At 27.1% G+C, this 23,229-nt stretch overlaps 7 protein-coding genes across 7 annotated transcripts; 2 read left to right on the top strand and 5 right to left on the bottom strand.

The window, feature by feature from the left end:
* Nucleotides 1–135: 135 nt before the first annotated feature.
* OCT59_001175 (uncharacterized protein) lies at nt 136–1,449 on the bottom strand. Its single transcript, XM_066139361.1, has 2 exons — nt 1,206–1,449; nt 136–1,060 (listed from the first exon to the last, which is right to left on the bottom strand). Exons 1-2 carry the CDS (start codon nt 1,311–1,313, stop codon nt 344–346), a joined length of 825 nt encoding a protein of 274 aa, XP_065988771.1. The 5' UTR covers nt 1,314–1,449; the 3' UTR covers nt 136–343.
* Nucleotides 1,450–1,924: 475 nt separating this feature from the next.
* Nucleotides 1,925–2,449, bottom strand: OCT59_001174 (uncharacterized protein; the record flags this gene model as incomplete). Its single annotated transcript, XM_025330418.2, has 1 exon — nt 1,925–2,449. One exon carries the CDS (start codon nt 2,447–2,449, stop codon nt 1,925–1,927), a length of 525 nt encoding a protein of 174 aa, XP_025177090.1.
* A 2,964-nt stretch (nt 2,450–5,413) lies between these two features.
* On the bottom strand, nt 5,414–8,223 carry OCT59_001173 (uncharacterized protein; the record flags this gene model as incomplete). Its single annotated transcript, XM_066139360.1, has 4 exons — nt 5,414–5,439; nt 5,523–5,804; nt 5,964–6,236; nt 6,693–8,223. 4 exons carry the CDS (start codon nt 8,221–8,223, stop codon nt 5,414–5,416), a joined length of 2,112 nt encoding a protein of 703 aa, XP_065988770.1.
* Nucleotides 8,224–10,271: 2,048 nt separating this feature from the next.
* OCT59_001172 (uncharacterized protein) lies at nt 10,272–11,708 on the bottom strand (the record flags this gene model as incomplete). The annotated part of the gene is made up of 1 exon (XM_025326243.1): nt 10,272–11,708. One exon carries the CDS (start codon nt 11,706–11,708, stop codon nt 10,272–10,274), a length of 1,437 nt encoding a protein of 478 aa, XP_025177091.1.
* A 2,111-nt stretch (nt 11,709–13,819) lies between these two features.
* On the top strand, nt 13,820–15,706 carry OCT59_001171 (uncharacterized protein; the record flags this gene model as incomplete). Its single annotated transcript, XM_066139359.1, has 6 exons — nt 13,820–13,850; nt 14,036–14,514; nt 14,588–14,639; nt 15,213–15,431; nt 15,509–15,550; nt 15,645–15,706. The coding sequence occupies 6 exons, from the start codon at nt 13,820–13,822 to the stop codon at nt 15,704–15,706; spliced, it is 885 nt and encodes a 294-aa protein (XP_065988769.1).
* Nucleotides 15,707–16,747: 1,041 nt separating this feature from the next.
* Nucleotides 16,748–17,744, bottom strand: OCT59_001170 (uncharacterized protein; the record flags this gene model as incomplete). Its single annotated transcript, XM_025326244.1, has 6 exons — nt 16,748–16,857; nt 16,933–17,061; nt 17,180–17,279; nt 17,340–17,524; nt 17,600–17,652; nt 17,722–17,744. The coding sequence occupies 6 exons, from the start codon at nt 17,742–17,744 to the stop codon at nt 16,748–16,750; spliced, it is 600 nt and encodes a 199-aa protein (XP_025177093.1).
* Nucleotides 17,745–19,787: 2,043 nt separating this feature from the next.
* OCT59_001169 (uncharacterized protein) lies at nt 19,788–21,646 on the top strand. The gene is made up of 6 exons (XM_066139358.1): nt 19,788–20,046; nt 20,111–20,137; nt 20,211–20,309; nt 20,387–20,920; nt 20,984–21,024; nt 21,154–21,646. Exons 1-6 carry the CDS (start codon nt 19,830–19,832, stop codon nt 21,205–21,207), a joined length of 972 nt encoding a protein of 323 aa, XP_065988768.1. The 5' UTR covers nt 19,788–19,829; the 3' UTR covers nt 21,208–21,646.
* Nucleotides 21,647–23,229: the final 1,583 nt, after the last annotated feature.

Below are 23,229 nucleotides of genomic sequence, written 5' to 3'. Positions count from 1 at the left end.
ATAATTACTGAGCCATATAATTACTGGGCCATATAATAACGAGGTAATAATTAATAACGTCAATTAAAATATTAATAACGCTTGCATTCAAAAAGTGGTTGGAATTTTCCATAAATGATAATAAACGTCAGTTGTGCGAACAAAGATCATCATATTATTTATTTGATAAAATAATATAATAAAAGAATAACATGCTAACTGTGTAAAATATTGTACCATATACATAACATAGACATAATGAATAAACTCTACTCTGAATAAATTTTTACAATAATCTCAAGTCTAATAAAATATCTACCAAAATAACCTCTAATAGATAAAGAACCTCTATGACCACCAATTTTTAATTTTGATACAATCTTTTTTTTAAAGTTTTCCAACGTACCAAACAAGCATTAGCATTTCTATCTTTTAACGACTGGGAAATTTTTGACCAGGAAGGGCTTGGCATCTCACCTAAAATTTTATCGATCAAAATTTTATCTTCATCTGGTTGCCATGGGCTTTTAATTTTTTTAGTTTCTGTGGAAGATTTTTTAGAAGATTTTTTAGTTGTTGATTTTTGATTATTTACTGATGATTTCTTTTTAGATGATGATTTGGAAGATGGCATCAATTGATCTACATCTTCACTTTCATCATCTGATTCAGTAAAATCGAATACGCCTAAACTTGAATTACTCTCATCTTCTTTAATTTTTTCGCCTTCTTTAAGTTTAACATCTTTAAGTTTTTCATCATCTTTTTTAAGTTTCATATCATTTTCAGATTCTTCCACTTTCTCGACTTTTTTAGTGGTAGTTTTTTTACGTTTAACGGAAGTTGCAGGTTTAGCTGTTGTTTTACGACCTCTTTTTTTTGTTACTTTTGGTTGTTCAATTTCATTAGTAGCTTCAGGTTGTGTAGATGGAGGAGTTAATGGTGATGTTGATGATGATGTTGATGTTGTTTGTTGCTGTTGTTGTAAGCCGACCGTTTCGGAAGAGATTTTTTGTTGATCAAGTGAAGTAGCTGATTGTGATGGTGGTGGCGGTGTGATTTGTGTTTCTTGTTTAATTGTCTAAATAAAAAATAACAATAAACAAACAAACAAATAAATACATAATTTAGTAAAGATAAGAAAAAAACGTTTGGTGTAAATAAATAATAAACAAGAGTTTTTAGGAAGTTGATCACAAAAAAAATATATATATTATTTGTCTTACTACGTGCTCGACATCTTTCATTTCTTCATCTTGACCACTATTTGTATCATATTCAATAGATTCCATAGATTCTTCTTTCACAACTTTAGTAGGTGTATCTTTTCCCATCTTGTACAACAAAGAAGCAAAAAAAAAAAAATATAAAAATATATACGTATATATATATATATTATAATATATTTTATGTTTATGTTTATAATATTTATTTATTTATAAAATCTATTTTATCACGGAAAATTTTTTTTTGTACGAAAAAGAAAAAAAAAGAAAAAGAAAAAGAAAGAAAAAGTGAGAGAAGACAAAGTTAATAAAAAAAAAAATTGATATTTATAATAAAAATTGAAAAACGTCATGATTTAAAAGTTAATATATATCCAACTTTCATATGTTTCTTTATTATGAAATTTATATTGATGTAAAACAAGCTCATGATCGATTACGATAAGTAAATTTTGTGACGTAATATGTTTTCATGCACGTACATCATTTTACACTTTTAGAATAAAAAAAAAATTTAAAAAAATTTGTTATTATGACACAGACGGTTAAGTTTTGCGCCACACAAAATATTACATTAATGTACCTAATAATAATATATTCTAAATATATAATATATTCTAAAAATATTATAATAATATTATAATACATGTATACATGCAAATGTAATATGCGAAAAATTTGCTTTCTATTTTCATCGTAGTATTAAATAAATAAATTAATTAATAATCTAATTCCAAATCGATAATTTTTTCTTCAGGATTCTTTGATGGAAAGATCATTTCCCAATACGTTTCAGGTACGCTCATAGCAACTCTATTACAAAATTCTATTCCACATTCAAGACCACCATACATTGTCATAACAACAGCACCAACAGAAGCGATTACGACAGTAAACATAAATATTAAATCGCCCACTAATACTAATATAGGTAATAGAATTGAACCAGTGACTAATGTAGAAAATGCTGTAAATGATTGATATGTTGGTCTCAATAATCCATTTTTATAAAATTGTTTATATAATTGATATTCAAATTTACAAATGATTGGTACGTAAAGAATTGTAAAAGTACATATAGTTGATGGAATTGCAGTTGATGCATAATACGGTAAAATTGCTAAAGCTGAGAGTAATCTTTGTGGTCGTAATTTTTCAATCGACGTTTTATAATCTGCTGTTAATTTTTGAAATCTGGCTGGGACAAGTGCTGAAAGTGATTGATAGGCTGTAGATAAAGACATAATCTAAAAAAAAAAAATATGTTTAAGGTTAACGAGAAGAAGTAATACAAAATTAAAGTTATTATTTTATCTAAAAATTGCCAAAAACTTACGATTTTCAAGCGTAAAAATTTTCAAGTGAAAAAATTATTTTGTAATTTTTATAAAAGAAATAAAAAGAATTTTTTTTTGATTTATATATAAATTTTTTTGTACTTTGAAAAAAGTCCGCTTAGTAAAAAAAAACTGAAAAGATGGAAGATTTCAATCTTTATATAAACGAAATCTGTAAACAAAAATGACTCATTGAAATTCGATCTACCACGCCACATTAAAATAATGATCACGAGGTTAATAATATTTTTATGATGAGTGACATTAGTAACATTACTTCCGACGTGCATTAGTAATATGCATGGAATTAAATTTTCTCCTTTTAAGGAAAACAGTTCATTTAATCAATAGGTTATATGACATAATTTAGTGGTTATATTAAGGGAGAAACCGGAAGATTTAATGTTTATTTTTATTTTTATTTTCTGTCTAACGAGAAACATTCGATTTTACTTTATGTGTGGAGTCGTTAAAGTAATAAATTATTCATTAAAAACATTTTAAAAATTATGCAATAATCACGCTTATTGTTTACCATTAGTTATTGTGAAAACTAGTGTATCATACCAATTCTTATTTAGAATATACTAATATATAGGATGATCCCAACAAATTAAACTAGAGTTACAAATAGTTACAAATACCAGGTCATATGAACAGTATTCATTATTGATTTACCTATTCCGTACTCTTTAGGTCCGATAACGTGACCAATTTTTGTATTTTTATGCCTGAAACATTATACTAATTTCGTAGAAACGTAAAACTTTTAAAAAGTCCCTTGTTGTTTCAATTCCAACTGACATATCTCTCATGATTTCTTTTCTATTCATTTTTGAGTGGAATCGGTATATTGTATTTATTTTTACAAAGAATTCTAGCAAACCCTCGGTATATATCGAACTGGCTAAACGAAAAAAAAAATCAGGTAATTTAATCTCATCCAATTTCCTTGAGAAATAACCGCCATTGATTACTTTTTCAGGAAGGATTCGGTAATAAAAACGAATAATTTCAAAATTATAACATAATGACAGCATCCATGCATGGTATTAAGTAAAAGGAAAATATTGTCCATTTGAGGTGATCTTCACGCATAAATAATATAATACAGTATATATGGCGTTTTTTTACTTAACTCTCTCTAGGCCTATTCATCGTAATTATATTAGATAAATCACGAGGTTAGTCTCGTGTACTAGCCCCCTTTTTTTTACTCATCTGAATAACGATCGCTAAAATAATAAAAAATAATAGTACAGAATATATAGTATATGTGAAAATAGATTTTGTGTATTAATAATTTAAAGTGCACAATAAATTAAAAATAAATGACATAGAATATAATTAATATTAACTACATAAATACTTAACGTTTATTCTACGGCGCAGCAGTGAAATCAGGTGACTGCGGAATAGCTCACGGTTTCGACCATAAAACCTATAAAAAATTTTCTGGGAAAAATTCCGATAAATGATCGTTTTTTTTTAGTTTTCATTCCGATATGTGATTAATTTTCTAAAAAATTTTTTATAGGGAAACTTTCTTATATAACATTGATAGGCTTTTTAAATAGGCATCATCCGTATCAATAAATAAATTGAATAATTATCAAAAAATTTTTAATTGTTCAATTTATCAATATCAAAATTAAACACAAATTTCATAATAAACGAGTCGCATGCAGAGACACTTGATACATTCGCTAAAATTCGATAAAGCTCCGTGAATCATGTGATCGATTTGCCAAATTATTGCCAAAAGGTCTTATTGATAAAAGAAATGATTTCGACCAGTGAAGGAATATAAAGAACGGGTTAATGCAAATAAGAAAATGCGTTATGAGATCGAGGATCTAAAGATGCAGGTGCAGAATAAGATAAAAATAGTTCCGAACACAATTGTGTTATTTTTATTTTGTCATGAATTACTCTCGGTAAGGAATTAACATGACGGATGTCCTGCATGTAGGGATGGAAAAAGTTCGGGTTAAACGACTTGAGTCGGTTCGTTCCGTTCAGTTTGGTACATTGGTTCCAAATAATTTTGATATATACTGACTCGGATCTGGACCGAAGCGACAAAAACCGATTATGGAACCGAACCGGTTTTCGATTTGCTGCTCAACTCGATTTTTTCAATAGTATAGGTACCGAACCATCCCTACTACTCGCCCTGCATGTTATGAAATTTGACGCAATATAATTTTTACCCATCTTTATGTAGCTGTTTCAACATCAAATAGCTTTAAATGTTGACTAACTTTATAATAATTAATTTTTACTATAAAAACAAAAAAAAAAATCTAAATTCTGCTTTGTAAGGGTCGCATTCATTTCACCGACAATAAATTATCTCACCGACAGACGTTTCACCGACAGGATCATTTCGCAGACAAATGTTTCCCAACAGTCATCTCACCGACAAGGGAATTTAGGATTAGAGTTAGGTAAGGAAATTAAAGTTAGGATTAGGGTTAGGATAAGGTTAGGATAAGTGGATTAGGATTTCAAAACTGTCGGTGAAATGACTGTCGGTAAAATGATAAAATGATCTAGACCCCGGCAAAACAGTATATTTTACCGCAGAATTAAACTACAGTAGAGATTTCGCTAAGCACTCAAATATATCTTTATTACGTATTTTGGCGAATAAATTTTATCACTTTTACGCTAATTATTGCGAATATATAAAACTTGCATTGATTTTTTTTTAGTCAATTGCGATGATACATTATTCAGCCAAAAGAAAAACATTTTCAAATGTTATGGACTGTTTTCTCCGCTTTGTTGTAATATTCAAATGATTTATATACATTTATTTCAGTTCCAATTCCATACCGATAACAATATCCAAGTTTATACATTGAATCAACTAGACCTTTTTCGGCCGCTTCCTTATAAAATTCAAATGCTTTAATTACATTTTTTTCAGCTCCTATTCCATAATAATAACAACATCCAAGTTTATGTGACGAACTAGGGTCACCTTTTTCAGCTGCTTCTTTATATAATTCAAATGCTTTAATTTCATTTTTTTCAGTACCTATTCCATGTTGATAATAAATTCCAAGATTAAAAATTGATTTAATGTGACCTTTTTGAGCCGCCATTTTATAAAATTCAAATGCTTTGGTGTCATTTTTTTCAGTTCCTATCCCTTTTCCATAACAATTTCCAAGACAAAAAATTGAGTTAATGTGGCCTTTATTAGCTGCTTCCTTATATAATTCAAATGCTTTAATTTCATTTTTCTTTGTTCCTATTCCATGTTGATAACAATTACCAAGTTGATATATTGATATAATATCACCTTTCTCAAATGATTCTTTGTAGAATATAAATGCTTTATTTTCATTTTTTTCAGTCCCTATTCCATTTTCATAACAACTTCCAAGATTAAAAATTGAATTGATATGACCTTTCTTAGCCGCTTCTTTATATAATTCAAATGCTTTAATTTCATTTTTTTCAGTTCCTATTCCTTGCTGATAAAAAATTCCAAGATTAAAAATTGAGCTGACGTGGCCTTTATTAGCTGCCATTTTATAAAATTCAAATGCTTTAGTTTTATTTTTTTCAGTTCCTATTCCATGATCATAACAATATCCAAGTTTAAAAATTGAATTAATATGTCCTCTTTCAGCCACTACTTTATATAATTCAAATGCCTTAATTTCATTTTTTTCAGTCCCTATTCCATGTTGATAAAAAATTCCAAGATTAAAAATTGAGTTAATGTGGCCTTTATTAGCTGCCATTTTATAAAATTCAAATGCTTTGGTTTTATTTTTTTCAGTTCCTATTCCATGATCATAACAATATCCAAGTTTAAAAATCGAATTAATGTGTCCTCTTTCAGCCACTACTTTATATAATTCAAATGCTTTAATTTCATCTTTTTCAGTCCCTGTTCCGTTTTCATAATACCATCCAAGGTTGTATATCGAGTCAATATGTCCCCTTTTAGCTGCTTCATTATAAAATCCAAATGCTTTAATTTCATTTTTTTCGGTTCCTATTCCATGATCATAGCAATAACCAAGTATAAAAATTGAATTAATGTGTCCTCTCTCAGCCACTTCCTTATATAATTCAAATGCTTTTGTTTCATTTTTTTCAGTCCCTATTCCATTTTGATAACACCAACCAATATTGTAAATCGAATCAATATGTCCTTTTTTAGCTGCTTCATTATAAAATTCAAATGCTTTAATTACATTTTTTTCAATTCCTATTCCATAATAATAACAACATCCAAGATTATGTGATGAACTAGGATCACCTTTTTCAGCTGCTTCTTTATATAATTCAAATGCTTTAATTTCATTTTTTTCAGTCCCTATTCCATGCTGATAACAATATCCAAGATTAAACATTGAAGCAATATGTTCCTTTTCAGCCGCTGCTTTATATAATTCAAATGCATTAATTATGTCTTTTTCGGTTCCTATTCCATTTTCATAACAACTTCCAAGATTAAAAATTGAGTTAACATGACCTTTACTAGCTGCTTCTCGGTATAATTCAAGTGCTTTAATTTCATCCTTTTCAGTCCCTATTCCGTGTTGATAACAATATCCAAGATTATGTATTGAATCAAGATGTCCTCTTTTAGCTGCTTCTTTATATAATTCAAATGCTTTAATTTCATTTCTTTCGGTACCTATTCCATGTTGATAATAAATTCCAAGATTAAATATTGATTTAATGTGGCCTTTTTGAGCCGCCATTTTATAAAATTCAAATGCTTTAGTTTCATTTTTTTCAGTTCCTATCCCATAATCATAACAATAACCAAGTTGAGAAATAGAATTAATGTGTCCTTTCTCGGCCGCTTCTTTATATAATTCAAATGCTTTTGTTTCATTATTTTCAGTCTCTATTTCATTTTGATAAAAATTTCCAAAATCATTTATTGAAATATTATCGCCCTTATTAGCATTTTTTTCGTCTCTTATCCAAAGTTGATAACAGTTTTCATCATTGCATGTATTATTATTATTATTTAAAGATCTTAATTGGTCGCTATTATCATTCATTTGCATTTTTATCTGTTCTCCATTTGGTAACTTAAAGGATGGCTGAAGGCGTTTAAAAAATTGAATAACAAGTGGATTATCAACAAAAGAAGAAGGAATTTCGGCTGAAGATAATGCTTTAGCTAGTAGAGATTCAAGAAATTTTTGCTCATCTTCACTCATATGATCATTAATATTATCAATTGTTGACGTAGTATTTTGTATTTTAGATTGTAATTTTGCATTATTAGACGCTTCTAGACAATTTTCAATATGGACTTGCATTCGTTGAGGAACAGCTCGTTTAAATTCTTTATAACAATATTTACATTGTACGTGAGGATGTGAATCATCATATTTACCAATTACGTTAAAGTTTTCCCAAACAGGTTTCTTTTTTCTTAACATTTCTTCATTCGTATGGCCAATGTGGTCAATTATATATATTGATGTAGCATTCTTTTGTACTGATTGTGATTTTGAATTAATTGGTGCTTTAGGACATTTTTTGTCAAGATGTGTTTGCATTCGTTCAGGAACAGCTCTTTGAAAAGCTTTCGAACAGTATTTACATTGTACATGAGGGTGTGAATCATCATTTTTATTTCCGCTATTAAAATGTTCCCAAACAGGTCCTTTTTTTCTCTCTTTTCTTATCATTTGATAGGTTATATGTAAGAAAATATTTGTTTCTAGCAAAAAATAAAGAGCAATTAAGCTGCGGCAATAAAAAAAATTGGCAAGTTAAAAATTAATTAAAAAGATTTTAATAGGTAACAAAGTTTGTGACTATATAGCAAGTACTAAAAAAAAAAAAACGAAAAGATCAATTTTTACTCTTTTTATATCTTATTTAATTTCCTTGTTTATGATTGATTTGTTGATTATTTACGTAAAATTTTTTATAATTTAATTGGTTAATTAACTCCGCTTGTTAACTAAACAAATTTTAAATTAATTCATTTGTAAACAATGTTACACGTCATTTTTGTTTGTGATAATTAAAGTTTATGATGATAGATCTTCGTTGAATTTTGTAATGTGGAACAATAAACTTTATATTAATTTATTATTAATAATTTAACCAGTCAAATTAACTTGTTAATTTATCCGACTAAACATGACAAAGACCATTATATTTATATATCGAAATTTTAACGGAGAAAATAACTTTTTTACATATTTTTAAATTATAAATATAATTTTTTTTTACATAAATTGAAGCTTAATTCTGGCCGAAATTTAAATTTAAAATTTTGCGTAATGCATTAATTCTGGTCAAATTTTAATGCCGGCCAGAATTAAGTTTTAGTGAGTTATTAAGCGGTTAGATTTTTTACATGCTATTAAATATATAAATACATGTATTTCATATAAATATTTAGTATTTACAATAAAATAAATTGAAAAACATGTTAGTTAACCATATCACAAGTTAACCGTTAAATTAACTAGTTAATTAACTGGTTATGACATTGGCTAGCCGATTATAACTGGTTAAGGGTTTTATGTTCCACAATGAAATTCGATATACCAAACTCTAAATATTTTATTATAACGAAATTTTTAAAAGTAGTAATAATGTCATGAAAGAAATTGTCAATCTGGATTTCGTTTTATTAATTTCTACGTTATTGTTATCAGTGTCAAAAAAAAATATGACCACAGTCTACGTATATCTAAGTTTTAGCAACAACCAACAAGTTGAAAAGAAATACGAATTTTAAGTTTATAAATACGTATTTTTTTTTGTATGAATATTCATTTACTATTTTCCTAGCTATAGCCTAGATGTATTATTATACACTGACTTTAATTTACACTGACTTTAATTTCAAAAAATTTTCATTCGTATTCAAGGCTTTATTTAGTAATAAGCTTGATCCGTTCCCTCCGATCTCGGTCACATCTAAAAACGGTCTTGTGAACTACTTCGGTCTTATACAAATCAAATTTTGACGCAGAAAAAGCAAATTTGAAAATAATAAGCGCTAGTTATTTTTTATCTATTTAAAAATAAACCGTACGGCACGAACCAATCATGTATTTTTTAAATAATGAAATTTCATAAATTAAAGAACAAAATTTAAAATGATTTAATCTAAAATAAATGCTATTACATAACTGATAATATAAATTAAACTAATATAAGACAACATGGTACAGCATCGATGTTCTACCCACTGTAAAGTATGGCCAGCGTGTATATTAATCTTAGGTTACACACTTCATAAAGATAAATGATTGGTTGCACGTGATCAAATTTCTTTACCCGAGTGCGCTCTTTAATTCAAAATTCGGTTTCATAAATATGGTACGGGTGCTTTTATAATATAATAGGGTTTAAAATGTATCATATCCTCTTTTACTAAAAAAATAAACAGTTGCAATTAAATTTATTCCTTGACGATTACGACTAACGCGCGTTAGATATATAATTAGCTACAGTAAATAATTTTTTTTTACTTTCATTTTATGAACAAAACTGCATCATAAATATATCTAATTAATTTTGAGTTATATATTGCAAAATTAATTCATATTTGTGAAATTGTGCCTTTAAAAAATAGAGTTGACAGGCACACAAGCACCATACGATAACGTTAGAACGGTAGAAGTAATATTCATATTAAGAAAGAAAATCTTTAAATAACTACAATTGAAACTATTTACTACAAATATAGTATTAATTATGATTGAGAATAAGATTATTCTTGGACCCATTCAAATTCTTCAACATCATATACTACATTAAGGTCAAATCTTTTAATGATTTCTTTTGCTTTGTATTTTTCTATTATATCTTTCATTTCCTGTTCCTCCTGTTGAGTAAAACAATTCACAAGATCGATTTGTAATAATATAGGTTTTCTATCTTTCCAATTATCAAAAATTGATTTTAATGACGTTAATTTATTTCCGAATTTCTTATTAAAAATAAATTTAAATTTAAATAAACTTTTTGGTGATGATTCAGTTAATATATTAAATAATTCTTCATAATTAAGCCTTTTTTCATCTATAATAATTAATCCATTTAAATCTTGACAATTAGTTAATAACCTTTTAAATTCTGGAAGATTACAATTTTTTATCGGTGTTTTAAGATATCTAAGATTTGGACAATTTTGATAGATTGCTTGGATAAGTCTTCCAGTATCAGCACCTTTATATAAAATAACTTCACAAAAAATACTTATCGTAGTAAGATGCCCACTTGTACTTTCAATTAATCTTACTAAAAAATTAGCTGGGATATAATAAGTTCTTAAGGCTTTTAAAACAGGTAAAGACATTTGGCACCAATCTGGATAATTTTCCATTATATTATCTTTCATTACCAAACTCTTTAAATTTACAAAATATAAAAGAAATTTTGTAATAATAGGCTTCCAACCCATAGTTAAATTTTGAATAGAAGTTGCATTTTTAATTAGTGACTTTTCGACAGTTTTAAGTGATTCATAATTCAGACCTGGATAACAGAAAATATGAACTTCACTTAGATTTTTTTGAGCTTCAATTAACCTAACAATTCCAGAAATATCATCATCAATAAGGTGAATTATGAGCTTTTTAATTGATTTGCTTACTTTAGCTAATTCTTTTAATATATTTTGATTCATATTATTGTAATTAAAAAATTCAAGTTCTGAAAAGCAACTCTCAGCCCATGAAATATCATATAGTAATTGATGATCAAAATCGTTTGGAATATAAAGATAATTAAACTTTGTATTTCTGTTAATAAATAACTTCAATATTTCATTTCTTATAATGGACATTTTGGATTTTTCAATATTTTTTGAAATAATCATAGTTTCTAATAAAAGTTCTAAATTCAACCATTTCCATAAACTAATATAATTGAATAGTAAAGGCCGTTGAGATGTTTCTGTAATAATATTAATTCCCTGGTTCTTCAAAGTATCTCTTGACTCTTCTGATAAATGTAAAAGTATCACATTAAATAATATATCATTCACTTTTTTAGTTAGAGGAATTCGTCCAGGAATTTTCCATAAATTAGGAACCATTATCCTACACCACACTGTGTTAACTAAAAGACATGAATAAAGCGATATTATATCATCTTTCAAATTTTCTGATATAAGAAAAAGTACATCTTCGCTGAGCTTTGACATTTTTTTTTTTAGACAAGGCGTAAGGAGCCAGATGGAAAATGTATGTATAGTTATGATCAATAATGACAAATAGTTAAGCGTTCATGATTAAAGAAGTAAGTTTCATGACAAAGCATAAATAAAGATTACGTGTGTTTACAAATTTTCCGTTTCTTAAACGTCCATAAATCATAATATTTCGGACACGTGGCATTTTCACCATATATTCGCCGAGAAATCTCCATCACTACGCAGTGAAATATTTCGATCATGTGATCTCTTGCCCGCATTACGGCGTTATGTTCACTTATCTATTTGAAAAAAAGAAGTCCCCAACGCGATGAATTAAATCGCGATCACGTGATCGCGAAATTTTCACTGGGCTAGCGACGATACAGAGTAAAATAAAATATATAGTAAATATTTATGGAATGGCGGGAAGGAACGCTCATTTTATAGGTTAGGGACTTTTTAATAGTCCGCTACGTAACCAGTCCGAGAGATTTTCATCGCCAATCGCCAATGCAATTCCGATTAAAGAAAATTTTAATCGGATATGTTTTTTTGCTAATTAACAAAAAAAGCTGCTATTCGAACGTTTGATTTTAAAATCTTTTTTTTAGACTGGATCTTTGTTTCGGTCTCTTTTGTTAGACCGAATCTTTTTTAATATTATTTTTTCAGTTTTTAAAACTAATAACTGATAATTTTTTTGCCAATTTTTCTTTTAAAACTGAATTTTTAATATTTTTCATCCTAATAATCTTCACTAATATTTTTTATGTAATTTTTTATTTATTTTTATACATATTTTTTTTTATTAACTTTATGAGTATATTATTATTATTATTTATTTCGTCTTTTAGTACAATTATTTTTTTTTAGATTTATAAAAGCAATAGATTTCACTAAACTCAACCTATATGGATTTCATGTAATATGAAATTTAATATTCTAGAAAAAAAAGAAATTTGTGTTATATGTTTTTGTATAAGATTTGAAACGGGAAGGGGTTTTTGGGATCTGGGTAAGACGAAGTGGGAGAGGTACAAGCATAGAAAATAATTATAGATTCGTTGTTCACTTTAAATTAATTTCATTAAAGATCATAATTCTGTTTCGAAGAGACGCTCCTCCTTTAAAGGACATTCATTTGATCATTTTTGGCCAATCAGCAGTATTATATGAATGAATGTACAGTACGGAAATAATTCATAGCAAAAACTGCATGATGTACAGTACATCAATTTATACTTTTTTCTAAATCGAGTATAACGTCATACCATATGAAAGATTTTCATACTTTATCTATGTACTAAAAATTCCACACCTAGAAGTTTCTAGTCAGAACTCTATCTTAAAAAATAAATTCTTTACAAGAAAGAATTTCTTCAAAGAATTTTAATTTTTCTAATGGAATATCTAATTTTAGAAAATGCCATTAGAAACTTCCACTGGTACTATCGAATTTTGTTGGTGAACCGCGAGAGAATAAATCGTGAAACATTTTATAAACAATAAACAAATGAACAAAAAATAATTTCCTAATTAAATAAAATAAAATTTTAATTGTAAGTTTGAACTTATATAAAGCTTCTCCTTTTCCCTGGTATGCTGTTAAGCAATGGTTTCATTTAAAAAATTAGCAATATATTTTATTATTTTCGATATTATATCCAAATATTTTCAATGGCAAATTCATTACCTCTTACGTAATGCTTATTTTATTATATACTTTCTAATAATTCTAATGAATTTATGTTTTTTACCTAATGATGGGCGTAAATATATTATTATAAAATTAACCATAATAAAAGGTTTAGTCGAATATTTTAAAAGTTGTTTGTTTGTATATCATGATATACCTACCTTTGCAACCTTTGCAGCAAATGAAGAAGGCAATCTTGAATATCTAACTTACATCGAAGATCATTTAAAACATGAATTGCCATTATATCCAATTTTTGTATTTTTAGCATTTTATTTTATTTTTTATTATATTCGCTTCGTAATTAAATTCGTATTATTTGTAAAATTATTTTCAAAAATATTACTTTTTTTCTACTATTATATAAAAGAAGCACTTATTATTATTTTTAGTCCAATATCATTTATTACGATCCCTATTCTTAATGCATTTAAATCAACAATTTATCATATTTGGTATTATATAATAAAACTAGTAATCAACCCAGTAATAAGTGCATTAATATTCTTATTTAATACATTTGTTTTGTCTCCTATTATAAAAATCATTACCTTCTTATTGGGTCATATATTTATTCCTATATTAACTTATTTCATTTTATCAATATTTATTCCTATATTAACTTATTTCATTTTATCAGATCCATTACTAACCTTACAATATATTTCCCTCTTATTTGAATTAATCCATATTAAGTTTTTTGATCGCTTTATTTATCGTGCTTATTATGGATTTTTTGGCTATGGTAGATGTATAGAATGTAATTTACTATTTAAAGATAAGAATTTGTGGTGTAAATATTGTCATTCAAAACGATTTCAAGATAACTTTTCGAAATGGGATAGTGGAGATGAAACGATCAATGATATTATTAGAAAAACGCAACTTAATGCTGAAAAAACATGTCAAGTAATTGAGTGGATTCCTTATGATGATTTTGAGAATATAGAACATTTTGCACGTGGAGGATTTTCTAGAGTATATCGTGCTAATTGGATCCATGGACAAATCCTTTCCCGGAATTATCGTGATCACGATTATATTAGAAATAAAAATATGCTTGTCGCTTTAAAGGAATTAAATAATTCTTCTAATATTAATGACAATTTTTTAAATGAGGTAAAATAATAAATCATAATTATTTTTTTGATTATAAAAGATGTTATTAACTATTTTTTTTTTATATTTTTAGTTAAGATTGAATATTCAATTTAATAATAATCCATATACGCTTAAAGTATTAGGTATATCACGAAATCCTAGTACTAAAAATTACATTATAGTTACAAATTATATGAAAAAAGGAAGTTTATTAAATATGCTATCCAGGAAAAAAATAACAAACTGGTTAGAGAAATTATATTTAATTCAGAAAATTTCTGAAGGAATAAAATTAATTCATGATGCAGGATTTTTACATTGTGATATTCACAGTGGAAATATATTTTACGAAAATGTTTCAGAAATATATATTAGTGATTTTGGAATTAGCATACCTGCATACAAGGTTACTAGTGATACAAAAATCAATGGAGTATTAGCGTACACAGCACCTGAGATTGTAAATGGTGATGGAACTCGTACTATAAAATCAGATATTTATAGTTTAGGAATTCTTTATTGGGAAATAATTACACAAAAAATGGCGTTTGCAAGTGAAAGAAATGATGAACTTTTTTTAAGTTTTGAAATTTGTAAAGGTTTAAGACCAAAATTTGAAGAAAGAACTCCAGAACATTTGAAAAAGTTAATAGAATCTTGTTGGGATGCGAACCCACAAAAAAGACCGACAATTGAATATATCAATTTTGTAATAGGTTCAATGATATTTTATCTCATGAATACCAGGGAAGATTTAGCAGAAGAATTCCGATTAAAATCACAAGCAGAAGAAGAAAATGAAGTTAACGATCAGTCACAATATTCAAAAGTACAAGAAGAAGAAAATGAAATCAATCAATCGAAAGATTCATTACTAACTAGTAAACTTAGTTTTAAAGAAGCTCTGTTTTCTACATATAGAAATTCTTATGATGGTATATAATAATATTATTTTATTTTCTCAAAATAAATATTTTGAATATTATTAATATTATCGATGATTTTATTTTAGAATACACATTGGAAAGTCAATTATCCAAATATAATAGTGAAGGTAAATTTTAATATTTTTTTTTTATTTTTTTTATAATAAAATTTTAACACTCTCACATATTAATCACTTTATTATTACAAACACTTGTTATTAGAATGGTCAAATAACTCGAATGATTCATGTATGATCGATATAAATGAATTAGAAAAATATTAAATTGAGAAATTTCTTTTGTTTTTTCATATTATCTGAATTCTGTAATATATTTGTTTTAACGTATTTCTGTTATTTAAAATAAATTTGGAAAGTTTAATCATTTTATCAAGGTAATCAATTTAACGAAATGGGTACACATAGATCAGGCGCAGGTGAATCACAGTAGCGCAATTCAAAATTATTTATACAAGTTAATCTAAACGTCACGGTTACATACGAATTTTTTTTAGTAATATAGATTATTATATTGGTGTAATTTTATCTATTTAAATTATAACCTATAAGAAACCAATAATAAATAACTTAACTAATAGTTAACACATTTCATGAAAGTACTTTCATTAGATGTTACTCAAATAAAGGTTTTATTTGAACATGTATTCACTTGACTTAAACAATAAGATATCAATTTTTTGAAAATTTCGCGTACGCTAATATACTAGCACTTGATGGTATTGTTCACTGATCATTTCCATAACGGCTTTTAAAATTTTTTTTGGATGATACGATTTTAAGGTCAATTCTGCAAATCGGCGGATATATGTGAATATAGAATAGGATTTTTCTCATTCCATTAAATATGATGCCAAATATAGGCATTGTCTATTTGGATCTATTGTGAAAACATTGAGCATTGATATAATAAATATGGCAATTGTTAAACGATGTCATAATAAAACTAATTGAAACAAGAACTAATCTTGCTTCTCTTTTAACCCTAATTGCACATATACCGTACATACAAATAATTTTATTTATCGTATACGAAGAATTTTCAAGGCAAGACTAACCAAAATAATTTTTGGTGAAATGGAGTTATCGGGAAATGGATTTTCATGAGCCAGCTGTATATATAGTATAATAATGCGTATGTAGGTGGATAACCCAATCCTTAGTAAAAGATATTTATTAATAAAAAAATTACATACATAAAGAATAGTTAAAAAAAGGATTTTATTTATTTTTCTAACGCTAACGCAAACTCTAAAAAAAGAGCGAGTTCAAGAGTTGATAAGCTGTCTACCGTTATTGACTTTAATGTTAAATAATAGAATCAGTAGAAGCAGTTTCAACATCATCATCCTTATAACATTGATTAATATCATCATTATAAATAATTAATTCCTCAATAATTTTCGGTTCATAATTTACTAAATAATATATACAATAATAAATATTTAATAAAATATAATAAAATAAAATAAAAGACTTTTTTTTTTACTTACAATAAATTTTTAATCCTTTTCCAAAATTTCTCTGACAAATTATTGAATTTATTATCGTAACTAACGTTATACAAGATGGAATTATCAAAAATGGTTTTATTGAATAATTAACCGTTTCAAATTTCCTTTCTATCAATTTAAATAAAATTGATTATAATGATTGAGAATAATTTATTCATGATTATACACTTACAAAAATGACAAATGAAATATGTTAAAATATAACACGACAAAAATACATATTTACCTCGAAATAATTCATTTTTTAATAAATAAATATAAAATCCATAAAGTATTAAGTTAGTAACGTAGAAAACAAACATAGTGCGATTTGATTCCATACGAACCTATAAATAAGAAATTAATATGACAAATTTTTATCAAGGAAAAGAATTCAAATCAATTACCCCTTTAATCATTGTAAATGCAATTATGCATAAACTGGCGTTTGGCCAAGGTATAATTTTGAGGAAAGAAAGCAGTTCTATATCCTCTGGCATAAGTGCATACAAATAACTAAAATGTAAAAATAAAGCAACTATAATTTGTGCATGACACAAAGTTTTTTGCAAGTAATACCATTTGTAAATTCCTAAAAAAAAATGAATAAACCAATTAAAAAAGCGTATGAAAAATTTTAGTAAATGTAAAAAAAAAAAAGTCAAACTTCGAATTTCGCGATCGTTCGTATTAATTTCACTACTACAGCTTGTTTTAAACCTAAAATATGAAGAGATTAGATTTTACAATTTTATGATGCAATCAATTCACGAATAATATTTTATTCACCTTGCTCTAAGCGTAGTTCTCATAAGTATAATGAAAAAACAAATACAAAATGCCATACTTAAATACGTATATACACGAGATACATAATACACATAAAACAAATGGTCAGGAGACTCCTCATCAAGATAAATCTTTTCATAAAAACCCAGTAAAAAGAACATTATAATGCATGATATATTCATGATTAAATATATTATCATATGGTTGACAGTTCTTAATGTTGCCTATAAGGAAAAATACGATTAATGAATAAACAAATTTAATAAAAAGAACATATTTTAATTACTGTAACAATTCCTGATATAATCATCAAAACTGTTAATAAAGAAAATATCAACAAAAAAAACATATTATTCTCTATATCTTCATCATGTAATATGAGCGAAACGTGAATGTTTCCTATCAGGATAACTAGAGAATTTACGATAATAATAAAACATAATAAACTCTCTTTTAAACTTATGCTTAAATACTGCTTAAATATATTAAAACAGCGAGAAATTTTTTGCATCATATTTATGATATTATAAAGCAATGAAAGAAAAAGGCATTACTGCTGATTGCTGAACGCATTTAATAGAAAATGAAAAAAAATTATTAACCAGTTAATACAGATTAATTTTCTTTTCCAAATATAGTTTACCTCAAAAAAAATTTTTCCTAGCAGTTTCCTCCCTTCCAAGATTCATTAGCTGTGGCTTTTCAAAGTCCGCAACCCTCTAAAAAAATCTTATCCGAGCATCCGTGAATCTAGGGAAAATTATTTTTTTTTCAAGGTGTAAATTCCATGAATATGCTATTTATTTATTTTTTATATAGAGAAACATGGCAAATAACATGAAATACAGTATGTCGAATTCTCGGTTTATAACTAACTCACGTGGAAGCAAGAAATTTATTGTTCAGAATTTAATCCTCATGTGATTTATTAATGCACATAATATGCGTTAAAAAAATCGCTGCATTATGAACCGCCAAATTCATTCCAAACTTAATAAATAGCAAATAAAATTTATATATTTATACACAGAAATTCAATTTCTATATTTTTACAGAAAATTTTGACAATACTCAATTATTAACTGCTAATAAATCTTTTTTTTTTTAATTTATTTGAATATTTGGTAAAAAAGTGGTGGCGTACCGCATTCCTGTTCTGTGAGATACGGTTTGAGGCTAATTCTAGAGATGCGATCCGGATAGCCGTAGGTAATCCGTCATATTGAAAACACAAATTTAGCCGACATCCTTATTGGATTAAATTATACTATAATACTATCCGTATATCCAAATTGAATTAAATTGAACGATATCCGGGTACCTGAAGTTAATCATAGTGTTGGCGGAACATCGGCCGGCAATTTAAAATCAAGTGGCTCAACGATAACGGATTATCTGACGGATTAATCCGGACTTAGCCATGACGCCGTTATCTGTGTTCGGATCGTAATTTATAAATTTTAATACGTTACGTTAACCTAGCTAAAATTTATTTTATTTATTTATTTATTTATTTTATGTCAAGCAGGAAATTGCCTATCGAGGCTGTTACAATTCAAAAGAAAAGAATGAAGCGCTATAGAAGGAAATTACCATTTTACCACCCAAAAATGATCAAAGATCAAAATCGGGCCCTCACTTGTGTTTGAGAAGAACCAATTTGAACCCTAACCCGTCCGATAAGGAACAAAGTAAATTGATTATAGGACCTAGCAAATCAGTTAACCTAGCTAAAATAAGCAACTCGCCAAATAATTTTCATTGTTTATTTGAAGTCACATGATTAAACGTAGTTGGCTTTTAGATTGCGTCTGATCGGTGAAATTTCCGCGATTAAACCGGATCCAAATCAGGAATGCGGCTACGGTTTGCGGCTAACTACAAACACAGACTACACTCGGTTAAATTAATAACAGTTACTACTCGCCAACATGTCAATGCAAGTTCTTGGATTGAAATTAAAAAAATACAATAGCCCGAATTTTTAACTGGTTAATTAACCGGTTAAAGCTTCTCAGACAATTAAATGATATAAAGAGTTTGCTATTATGTAGTTTTCTCGCTTTGCTTTCAGCAGTTATTAATTAACTATTATTTCCCTTTAAAAAATGTTTCGATCTTTTCTAAGTTTTCGAAGTACAGAGCCCAAAATTTTCAACATACTGCGATTGTTGAGCGTTATTGCTCTTACATTTGGACTTTGTTTCTATACGTGGATTTCAGTTGTAGAATTCGTTTCCAATATTTATAAACCGGACGTGTACTTTAGTGAAGGAGTTAATAGTTATGATAAAGACTATAATCTTATAGGATTTACATATCCAGGTATCTACTACTTTTAAATATAAAAAAATATATATATAATTCTAATTGACCATTTTTTTAATAGGATTCAGAATTTGCCCAAATACTTCAAGTAAGAATTTAACAATGTGTGTAATATTCTTAAGAATTTCAAAGAAAACACGTACATTAACTTCATAAAATAGATAGTTACGATGATAATGATTCATTAGAAATATCATTACATTATCTATATCGTGATGAATTAAATTCAACATTATTTTTTGATAATGGTTTAAATGAAAGTAAGAAATTTAGTTTCTTTTTTCTGAGTATTTTATAATATGATTTGATTATTAACTTTTTTTAATTAATTTTACAGATTCACTCCATCCATATAACCCTAACATGACATATGATTTACACAACAATCCTGAAAATGACAAGTTTTTTGATAAAGATAACCGTTGTAGGATATTTAATTCTCAAATATCTGTCGGAGGTATAACCGTCAGCTCAAGATATTTGCATGGAGGATTGCTTTTTATTATTACTTTGGATAATTCATCAAATTATGATTATTTTGAAATTAATTTTAATTCAATTAATACCACTACAACATTACCAAGTTTATTCGGTAAGCCTTTTGAGGATGAAGGAAATCTGTCATTTATTCCTAACCAACATTTTATTGTTCGAGGACAATATGTTATTTATGAATTTGCTATCAAAAGACAAATGTACTATTCTTCACCTTTTTACGGGATATTTGGTTTCAAGGCGAATGAGGAAGCAACACATATTGAAATTAATGAAGAGACGCTTGCTTCAATGCAAAATACTTCTTTTACAGTGCTGGAATTAAGATACAAATCTTCTTACATAAGAGATGAAGAGGAGAGATATCAAATTACTGGTAAGCTGATTAATTGATTTAAAATATTATTTTAATTAATTTTAATACAATTTTTTTTTCTAGTTGGTAAACTTATTTCAAATCTTGGTGGTTTCTATAGCGCTGTAAGTGGAATATTTATTTTATTATTTGGCGCACCAAAACTTTCTCCATGGTAATATGCACGTACATTTTGGATTAAATTATTAATGATGATGATAAAATATTTTTATTAACGCTCATTTATTTTTAAGGGGGATTTGCCAAACTTCATTGTTATGCTGTTGGCCGATTCGTCGGAGTTTTAAAAAACACTTAGCAAGTAGATATGTTTCTCACGCAGGAATTCCTTTAGCGGAAGATCCACGTGAAATGCCACAAGGTGCTAAAATAGAAGATAGAGTAGCTGTATTAGAGCATTTATTAAAAGAGTATTATCTTGATGCTTATTATTTAGAAAAATTAAGAACCACACGTAATAGATATCTAAAACTACAAGAACAATATAATGATCTTGAAGGCGTAGAGATTTTAAATGAAGAAGATAATCATGATGATGATTTTAATGATAACGCTTACTCGGAAAAAGGATCAACAAGCTATAAAAAATGATTTTAAATACCAAGCAAGTATATAGTGATATTATCTTAAACGTAAATTTTGAATTTCATAAGTAAAACAACTAACGATATTGTTGTAACATTGAAAATTACAAATAAAGTCGACTTATTACGTTGAGTTCTTAGAAATCGAGCAGGTAATAATTGATGGGTTGGAAAACATTTGATAATTTAATTAATTAGAAACACAAATGTTTGTAAGATTATAAATAATTTAATTATTCTTTCAATTCTATCAATTTCAATTGAACAAATATATATAAACGTTGCGCCTCAAGTATCGATTTGCGTCAGGTGGCAGCTGATGTAGCGTCAGATGTGATTGATAACTGACGCGCGTCACTTGTCACATAAAATTAAGTTCTAATTAAACGTTAAATCTGTAATAGTTATCGAGGCTGATTAATAAAGATGGAAAATGGTCTTTTGGTCTTTTTCAGTCTTTGAAAATTTTACAGAAAAGTAACAAGACTACACACTCAATTTTTTGTAATATAGCAGAATTGGCTAAAAACCAAAAAGTGGCAAAATTTGGCCTTTATCTTAATTTTTTTAAGACCAGCAGAGATCAAATTAGCTTAAAGACTGCAGTCTTAGGACTTTTGTCATAAAAACCTATGAAACCCTATTTAATTCTAAATTGGCTGATTGAATTAAACCCAAATTTTGCCACATTTTGGTCTTTAACTAATTCTGTAACATAATAAAAATTTGGGTGTGTAGCTTTATTACTTTTCAAAAAACTTTTAAAAACTGTCAGGACTGGATAAGTCTAAAAAAAGACCATTTACCATCCTTAGGCTGATACGAGTGATACGTGAAATAACTGGTTTATATCACGAAGGCTAACGTCTTGTATACAATTTTTTAACTATTGATAGACTTCTTACTTATCCTTTGAATTTTACCCTTTTCATCCTTTTCATAAAATACGACTATTAAGAAACGTGATATAAATTGTGATAAACAAACTTACTTATAGAATAAAAAGTAATTTCATTAATAAAGAAAATGTTTACTATGGAAGACGATTCAGGTGACGCGCATCAGGTATCAATCTACACTGACGCAAATCGACACATGATGCACAACATATCCTCTTTTATTAAACTTCAGCACAATATATCGTAGATTAAATTCCCTATTGCAAAATCTGATAAGTATAGCATGTCCAATAAAATTCTTAAATAAATCATTTAAGATAATTGTGTAGTCTAAATAATATATCTTACAATCTATTATGTGATGAGAAATTAATAGAAATATCTTATGAACTAATAAAAAAGCTTACAACTAGTTCTGGTAAAGCATAAATAAAAGGAGACTTCAACTTAATCATAAATTTTCTCAATTAAAGGATTTTCTTAACCACTGAACTCCTAATATCTACTTTATTACATCAAGAGGAAAGCTCAGTAGATCGAAAGGATAGCTCTATACAATATTATATATTTAATTTCTATCATATAAGAAAGCATTGACCATATTTGGTAGTTTGAAAAAGAATTGGTATTTAGCACTATAATTATTTTAAAATTTTTTTATTCGCTATTATTCCAAAAATAATTGATCTAAAATTTATCTTTATATTCTTTGTCAAGATAAATTTTCTAAGTTCCTATTTGTATTATTACTATAATTTGCTTAAAAATAGGTGTAAAAAAAATGAGAAAATACAAAGTACTATAAATAAGAGAAAATAAAATAGAA

The sequence above is a fragment of the Rhizophagus irregularis genome, chromosome 1 (genome assembly GCF_026210795.1).
Source record: "Rhizophagus irregularis chromosome 1, complete sequence".
NCBI classification, from domain to species: Eukaryota; Fungi; Glomeromycota; class Glomeromycetes; order Glomerales; family Glomeraceae; genus Rhizophagus; species Rhizophagus irregularis.
The sequence above is the reverse complement of the archived record's forward strand: the minus strand, read 5'-3'. Positions and strand labels throughout refer to the sequence as shown.